This window comes from Macaca thibetana, chromosome 15, assembly GCF_024542745.1.
Source record: "Macaca thibetana thibetana isolate TM-01 chromosome 15, ASM2454274v1, whole genome shotgun sequence".
NCBI lineage: Eukaryota > Metazoa > Chordata > Mammalia > Primates > Cercopithecidae > Macaca > Macaca thibetana.
Genome location: NC_065592.1, coordinates 53,594,395 through 53,603,603, shown reverse-complemented (window position 1 = coordinate 53,603,603; position 9,209 = coordinate 53,594,395). Strand labels below are relative to the sequence as shown.

General features: G+C 38.7%; 1 protein-coding gene across 2 annotated transcripts in view; it reads left to right on the top strand.

Moving 5' to 3' along the window:
- The first annotated feature begins 7,603 nt into the window (after positions 1-7,603).
- The window catches only part of TEK (TEK receptor tyrosine kinase), a 122,245-nt gene continuing 120,639 nt past the window's right edge, over positions 7,604-9,209 (top strand). For both annotated transcript variants that reach the window (XM_050761979.1, XM_050761978.1), the window contains exon 1: positions 7,604-8,255. In XM_050761979.1, the coding sequence (XP_050617936.1) occupies positions 8,204-8,255 (52 nt within the window). In that variant the 5' untranslated portion in view covers positions 7,604-8,203. The remainder of the gene's footprint in view (positions 8,256-9,209) is intronic.

The following is a 9,209-nucleotide window of genomic DNA, read 5'->3' as shown; positions in this document are numbered from 1 at the left end:
ACAAAAAATTAACTCAAAAAGGATGTTATCTAAGTATTAACATTATGAAACCTTTAGAACAAAGCATAAGAAATAATCTTTATGACCTTGTGTTAGGCAAAGATTCCTTACATATAACATAGAAGCACTATTTATTAAAGAAACAAATGGATAAATTGTACTTCTTTCAAATTAAAAATGTTTGCTCTGCAAAAGACAGGGTTAAAAAAATGGACAAGCCACAGATTGAGAGAAAATGGTTGCAAATCACATATTTTGACAAAAGTACATAAAAGACTCTTAAGACTCAACAATAAGAAACAACTGAGTTGAACAATGGGCAAAGAAGATAAATGGATGGCAAAAAGAACATGAGAAAATATTCAACGTTGTTAGTCATTAGGGAAATGTAAATTTAAAAATCACACTGATTTATTTCTCTGCACACCTATTAGGATGACTAAAAAACAAACACACAAAAAGTGACCACAAGAAGAGCTAGCAAGGATGAAGGATAACTAAAACTGTTTTTCTTTTGTTAGGTTTTTTTCCTGCAAACACTATGGTGACTTACAGAACTTTTATATGTTCATGATGGGAATAAAAAAATGGCACAACCACAACAGAAAAGTTTAGGAGTTCCTTAATTTCAGTCCCAGGTATTTACCCAAGAGAAATGAAAAACATGCTCACACAAAAATATGTATGTGCATTTCTGAACATTAAATTATAAAGATGAATAAAGTTAAAGGGACTTTATTCATAATCACTCAAAACTGAAAATATTCCAAATAGTGAATAGATAAACAAACTGGTGAATAGATCAGCAAACTGTGGTATGTCCATAAAATGGCATACTTTTCAGGAACAAAAAAGGAACAAGCTACTCATACATACAAATACATGAATTTATCAAATGAATTATGCCAAATGAAAGAAACCAGATTTAAAAAGCTATATTCTGTATGATTCCTTTATATGACATTCTGAAAAAAATCAGAACTATAGGGATAGAAAGCAGATTAGTGATTTCCTGTGACTGTTCGTTGGGCGAGGAGATTTACTACCATGGGATTTAAGAAAACTTTTGGGGTGACAGATACTGGGGTGATTGGAGCACTTATTATACCAAGGTATGCATTTGTCAAAAGTTATGGAATTGTGTGCTTAAAGGGAGTGAATTTCCACCTCCTACCTATTAGGATTCCCACTATCCAAAAACATCATCATCATCATCATCATCAACAGCAACAACAACAAACCCCGAAAACAGCCAGTGTTGAAGAGGATATGGAGAAATTGGATCCCTGGTGCACTATTGGTGGGGACACAGAATGGAGCAGCTGCTATGGAAAGCAGTCTGGCGATTCCTTTAAAAATTAAAAATATAATTGCCATATAATCTCATAATCCCAGTTCTGGGTAGATATCCAAAAGAATTAAAAGCAGGATCTTGAAGACATACTTGCATACTCATGTTCTTTGCAGCATTACTCATAACAACCAAGAAGTAGAAGCAACCTGAATGTCCACGGACTGATGAATGGATGCAGAAAATGTGGTATATACATATGATGGACCATTATTCAGCCTTAAAAAACAAAGAAGTCTTGTCACATGCTACAACTTAGATGAACCTTGAGGACATCATGCAAAGTGAAACAAGCTAGTCACAAAAAGACAAATACTGCAGGATTCCATTTGTATGAGGTAAGTAGAATGGTGGTTGAAGGGGTTGAGGGAGGGGAAATGGGGAGTTGTTCAATGGATATAGCATTTCAGTTTTTCGAGACAAAAACATTCTAGAGGTCTGTTGTACAAGAATGTAAGTATAGTTAACACTACTGACCTGTACAATTAAAACCAGTTAAGACAGTAAATTTTATGGTATGTATGTTTTCACCACAATTTTCTGAAAAGGTGGTGAATTTTACTATATATAAATTATATCCCAACAAACCTTTTTGAAGAAAATGACCAAAATTCTTGATTTTATTTTATTTTCACAGTTTGCATTATGACTTTATAATTCTTCAAATCAAAAGGTGGAGTTTATGTTTCTGCCCCTGGATGCAGTCTTAGTGATATGAATTGATTTGGCCAACAGAATGTACAGTAGTAATGATATGCTAATCCTAAGTCTAGGCCTCAAGAGAACTTGTCTATTTCCACTCTATTGGATTTCTGAGCCTGCCATGTTAAGAAGTCAGGCTAGCTTGCTGGAAGGTGAGAGAGTTAAAGCTCTGCCAGCCTGGTTGCTACACAGGCAGTCAGCCCATACCTGAAGCTGCACTACCTTAATGGCTGACAATTGACTGTAAACACATGAGGGAGGTCCTCTGAGATCAGAGGAACTGTCCAGGGCAGCCCAAACTTCTCACCCACAGAATCATGAGCTACATAAATGATTGTCATATTAAGCTACTACATTATGAGGTGGTTTGTTAGGTATCTATCGGTAGCTACCTAGAGGAAGGTTTCATAAATTAGGTGATATTTGAATTTTTTTTTTTTTTTTTTTTTTTGAGACAGAGTCTCACTCTGTCCTCAAGCTGGAGTGCAGGGGCGCAATCTCGGCTCACTGCAACCTCCACCTCCTGGGTTCAAGCGATTCTCCCGTCTCAGCCTCCTGAACAGCTGGGATTATAGGCGTGCACCACCACACCCAGCTGATTTTTGTATTTTTGTAGAGAAGGGGGTTTCACCGTGTTGGCCAGGCTGGTTTCAAACTCCTGACCTCAAGTGATCTGCCCACCTCGGCCTCCCAAAGTCCTGGGATTACAGGCATGAACCACAGCGCCCGGCCTGAATTGTATTTGAAGGAGGAATAGGAGTTTACTTTTTCTTTTCATATTATTTTATCATTTTTGAAGCTTTTTTTTTTTTTCAAGGCAGGGGAATACCTATTCTATCTGTGTTCTATCTATTCTATCTATACCTAGTCTGTGTTATCTGTGGCCACGTGATCTCACAATGGTTGCAAAGACACCCAGTTTACTCCTTCTTTTAGACCATTGAGAGAAGGCATAGGATCATTCTAAATAAAGTACAAAGCTCCTGCCCTAAGGGCTTACAGTCTATCTGGAAAGATGCCACCTGTGTCTAGGAAATACCAGGAAAAGAAAAAAAAAGAAGTGTGAGAATTGGTGCTCTCTAGCCTAAAGGATACGAAAGCAAACAACTACTAGAACTTTACTGCTTGTACCACCCTTTGGTATTCAACAGCACAATGCCTGATTTTGTGATTTAACTTTTCCTGTTTTGATGCAGTGCCACCACACTGGGATTTTGTAATTATGAGCTTCAAAAGCTGAGACAACATCTTCTATTTCTGTGTCTCTTCCTACAGTGAATAATACATTCCTTGCCATTTCAATGTTAAAAAAAGAAAAAGTAAAAGAAAAACGCTGCAATAGCTGAGAGGGTTTAGAGTAAATGGGGTTTGGAGAGGGTCAGGTATTTTCCACAGCCAGGCCAGAGTGGGTGTTGTCACTTTAACTGTGGTGTCCTGGCTGAAGGCCAAAACTTAATTGTTGGTGACCCTTCCTTTTTTTTTTTTTGAGACAGAGTCTCACTCCGTCCCCCAGGCTGGAGTACAGTGGTGTGATCTCAGCTCACTGAAACCTCCGCCTGCCAGGTTCAAGCAATTCTCCTGCCTGAGCCTCCTGAGTGGGACTACAGGCACATACCACCACGCCTGACTAATATTTGTATTTTTAGTAGAGATGGGGTTTTGCCTTGTTGGTCAGGCTGGTCTCGAACTCCTGACCTCGTGAGCCACCCACCTTGACCTCCCAAAGTGTTGGGATTACAGGCGTGAGCCACTGCACCTGGCCTGACCCTTCCTTTTTTGCTAGCCACTGTTATGTACAGCGGGTTCACAAAAAAGTTCATTAATGTCCTTAAGAAGTCAGATGGGATGGCTCTGGTGGCTCAGTGCCCACAGACCAGCAAAAGACAGAATGTCCAGGCTGTACTGTAGGTGGCTGGCACCCCATCTTCTTGGTCACTTCCTGGAGGCCACACTTTGTGTATCTGGATTCTGTTTCTTTTTAAAATTATCCTATATTACTAATTTATGAATTTAAAATGTTTCTAGGTATATAGTATATATATATTTATGGGGTACATGAGATGTTTTGATACAGACATGCAATGTGAAAGCACATCATGGAGAATGAGGTATCCATCCCTTCGAGCATTTATCCTTTGTGTTATGAACAATCCAATTACATTATTTTAAAATGTACGATGAAGTCATTATTGCCTATAGTCACCCCGTTGTGTTATCAAATAGTAGGGGTTATTCATTATTTCTAACTAGCTTTTTTTTGTCCCCATTAACCATCCTCACCACCTCCCCTACCCTCCCACAACACTTCTCAGTCTCTGGTAACCATCCTTCTACTCTCTATCTCCCTGAGTTCAGTTGTTTTGATTTTTAGATCCTGCAAATAAGTGAGAACATGTGATGTTTGTCTTTCTGTGTCTGGCTTATTTCACTTAACATAATGACCTCCAGTTCTATCCATGTTGTTGCAAACGACAGGATGTCATTCTTTTTTATGGCTGAATAGTACTCTGCTGTGTAGATGTTCAACATTTTCTTTATCCATTCATCTATTGATGGACACTTAGGTTGCTTCCATATCTTAGCTATTATAAACAGTGGAGCAGCAAATATGGGAGTGTAAATATATTTTTGATGTACTTATTTCCTTTCTTTGGTGTATATACCCAGCAGTGGGATTGCTGGGTCATATGGTAGCCTGGATTCTGTTTCTTATTTGCCAGTGGATGTTTTAAAGTATACACCCTATTGCCCTGCGTCAACTGTCTCAAGGACATCCCCTTAGTCTTCTTCATTTTTACATATATGTTCATTATTTCTAAAAATGTTAAAATTTTAGAAAAGTATAAAAAAGAAAATAAAAATTATGTTTTCCAACAACTCAGAAATAGTCACTTTTAACACTTTGATATATATTTGTCGTATATCTGTGGTGTGTATTTGAGTGCATATAAATTTCATTCTGTTTAAATTATTTTTTTCCCAGTCAACAGTATACCATAAATATTTTTACATCTTTTTGTGTCAATCTGATTTCACCACAGTATTTAAACACTTGTCTGGAACTTCATTGTATACCATGATTTTTAATAAATACTCCACTTTTGTTGACTATTTTGATTGTTTCTATGCTTTGATTATTATCGACTATGCTTCTATAATGTCCTTATACACATATTTGGGGGCACATATATGATTTTGGCTTGGTGTATATCATAAAAATGGATTTTCTGGTGGGGCGCGGTGGTTTACGGCTATAATCCCAGCACTTTGGGAGGCCGGGGGGGGGGGGGCAGATCATGAGGTCAGGAGTTCAAGACCAGCCTGACCAATATGGTGAAACCCCATCTCTACTAAAAAATACAAAAATTAGCCGGGTGTGGTGGCGCACGCCTGTAATTCCAGCTACTCAGGAGGCTGAGGCAGGAGAATCGCTTGAACTGGGGAGGCGGAGGTTACAGTGAGCTGAGATCGTGCCACTGCACTCCAGCCTGGGTGACAGAGCGAGATTCCGTTTTAAAAAAAAAATTGGTTTTCTGGGCCAAAGGATATGCATACAAGGCTTTTGCTTTGTGTTTGTGATGTTGACCTCTGGACATGTGATACCAGTATATAGTAGTATTATATAAGTTATTTTCCACCTCTTTCAGAAAAACCATTTTGTTATCTATTGGTATCTTTGTTAATTAGTCTCAAAGACTTTTAATGTTGTCTATAGTGTTTTTCATGTATTGAGTGCAAAAAGCAGGAAATAGAAAATGAAGAATCAGCCAAGAGCCTTGTTTGTTTGCTTGTTTGGTTTGGTTTTCTTTATGGTTTTACTGTAAGTATGTCTGGAAAAATCAAATTAAATTGAATGAGCTTGACTCATGAGGAGGCCCCTTTCATTTTCCTGAAGTGAATTAATGGAGCACCCATTAGTTATTATTTCAGAAGCACACCAAGAACTGACCACACTTCTCAGTATCCCCAAACTATTCTTATCTGTCAAAGTTTCATTTCACATACTTCTGTAAGGTCTAGGTATACCCTGATGGTGTTTGTGATGTCCTACATTACTCTTGATCTACTTTTGAACTATGAAACAAAGGAAAAATTGGAGGTCCAGAGCTCAGGATTCAGATATTACCTCTACTACTCACAGCAGAGCAAGTAACTTAGCCTGGTGGAACTTCATTTTTCTTTCTTTCTTTTTTTTTTTTTTTAAGACAGAGTCTTGCTCTGTCACCCAGGCTGGAGTGCAGCGGCACAATCTCAACTCACTGCAACCTCCGCTTCCTAGGTTCAAACAATTCTCCTGCCTCAGCCTTCAGAGTAGCTGGGGCTACAGGTGTGCGCCAACACGCACAGCTAATTTTTTGTATTTTTAGTAGAGATGGGTTTTTGCCATGTTGGCCAGGCTGGTCTCAAACTCCTGACCTCAGGTGATCCACCTGCCTTCACCTCCCAAAGTGCTGGGATTACAGGAGTGAGCCACCGTGCCCGGCCCCCTGTTTTTTTTTTTTTTTTTTTTTTCATGATGACAAACTTAAAGTCATCTCGTAGGAATAGAAAATCGCTTTTTAGTAGAAGCTCTTGGAATTTAAATTGAGAGTGAATGGAAAGATGAAAGAAAGTAAATTTATTAACATTTAATGAGAACCTTCCATGAACTAGGCGTAGTACCAGATGGTTTTATATTTTTAAGCTTCATTTATTCGTCTCAAAACACCTGGTAAGGAAGTATTTTGCCATTTTACAGCTGTTGAAACTGAGCCTCAAAAAGACTAAGTAACTTGTCTCAGCCACACATGTGGCTAAGCCAGTATTTGAACCCAGGTCTGTTTGCAGACAGAACCTGGGCTTTTTCACACCTGCAAACTGGAAACATTAATTGGTTCTTAAGATCAGCATAGATGTGATAAAACCTGGGACAGAAATTAGTCAAGACTAGCTGCATCTGCCTTTTCCTGTGGTTGGTAGGAAAAGGAGGAGGATAATGATTTCCTCAGGCATGAAGGTTGATGATGAGCAGAGTGTATACTCTGTAATCTAATGTCATAATTCATATTGTGGAGAAATTATCATCTGGATAAGTGTAGGGTCTCTGATCTCATTTTAGATATTGTACATTCAATGGCTCTTTTTCATTTTGGCCCATGTACTCTCTTTGCTCTTGTGAGCTCTATTTTTATCCCAATCTAATCCTGTATGTTTGTGTTTTTACACAGATTAGTTTCTAAATGTTATATATAATTTGCTTCTGAAACACCATTGCTCAATGACTATGAAATCCTTCTCATTACCAAAATCCTTCTATGCCAACTTCTTCAAGAAATTTGATCACCTTTAGATGAATTGTTAATGAAAATTAAAGCTATAGCCAGCAACATGGGTATCTTTGGGCTAATGGCCAACCAACAGGCCATCTGTGTGAAAGAAAACAGGCTAACAATTTTGGACTCTGGTCTCTTGGGGCTACGTTGAGCATTGACCTCACCGGTGCTCACTGAAATTAATTGCCTTTCAGGTTGTATTTTCTCATCACGGAAACCTTCTTTTCCCAATTCAAACCATGTGGGTTAAAATGAGAAAGCAAAAGCCAAAACGGCTCCCCACACCCAAAAGCTTCTTCTGTCAGAGATCCCAGTAGCCCCGGGAGAGCTGTTAGAAGTCTGAGAAGGATTGGTCATCATCGCATACCATACATAGGTGGAGGGCTTGTTATTCTCAGTTTCCCGCCTATGAGAGGATACCCCTATTGTTTCTGAAAATGCTGACCGGGACCCACACTTCCAACAAAAATTCCTCTACCCCTACAGCAGCAGCAACAGCAGCAGCAGAAGCAACAGCAACAGATAAGTGTTTTGATGAATTGCGAGATGGATAGGGCTTGAGTGCCTCCAGCCCTGCTGATACCAAATGCCTTTAAGATACAGCCTTTCCCATCCTAATCTACAAAGGAAACAGGAAAAAGGAACTTAAAACTCCCTGTGCTCAGACAGAAATGAGACTGTTACAGCCTGCTTCTGTGCTGTTCCTTCTTGTCTCTAACTTGTAAACAAGACGTAGTAGGACGATGCGAATGGAAAGTCACAAACCGCTGGGTTTTTGAAAGGATCCTTGGGACCTCATGCACATCTGTGGAAACTGGATGGAGAGATTTGGGGAAGCATGGACTCTTTAGCCAGCTTAGTTCTCTGTGGAGTCAGCTTGCTCCTTTCTGGTAAGGTTTGGCTTTATTTTTTTAAAATTAGTATTTTTAAAAACAGAGTTAGTGACTCCTGGGTGCTCTCCCCAAATCTCATCAGTGCTGATTAACAAGGGGTGGCTGTAGCAAAGGCACCATTTCTCTGTGAGTCTCCAGTCAATATGTGTGGAAGGATTGAAATGCAAAGTCTCTGTGGCATGAACTGATTTTGTTTCGAGTTTGTCTTCTGAGTGATTGGCCCCTGTGTTATAAACTCGTTGAGGACCGATTAAATCATCTTATTTGAAGAGATCTCCTTACTATCATGCATTATTTTCCTGCTCCTCATTCTGGAGTGTTTTTCTTACTGATTTTTTAAAGAACAAACCAGTTTTACCTGCTTTAAAGAGAATCTTCAGTAAAAAATGAAATTCATGTTGAGAAATACAGGGGCCCTATTAAGGCAGTGTATAGATTGTCACTGTTTTAAAGAGAACAAAAATGCTTTTCTGTGAAAAGATTTTATATTTATATCCTATTTTAAGCAAATTAATGAAATTGTAGGCTTTTTTTTTTTTTTTTCCTTGTAGTTAGGGTCAGGGAGATTGGGGCCATTAGAATTTTTGTTTTAGTTTTAAAAATGTTTGCCATCTAGTAATTCATAAAGGGTTTACTGGCCCAATGAAGCAAAAATTTAGGCAGTTACCAAGATCGTTAACACAGGAGAGTATAGAAGCCTGTTGTAGAGTGGAGGAATGGTTGGCCAGTATGTTTGGATTTAGTGTGTTTATTGCTCAGATACTCCAGATAGTGGTGTGTCTCTGTGGCTCACTCAGCCTCTGTGACATAGGCAGAAGGCAGTATCCAAACCCCAACTACAGATCCCAAATACATTATCATTGCCATCAGTCTCTTTCCTTCAGTTTGAAAACATTCTAATTATAATGAAAATTGAATTGATATTGGAGATAAATTTGGGAAAATTCACTA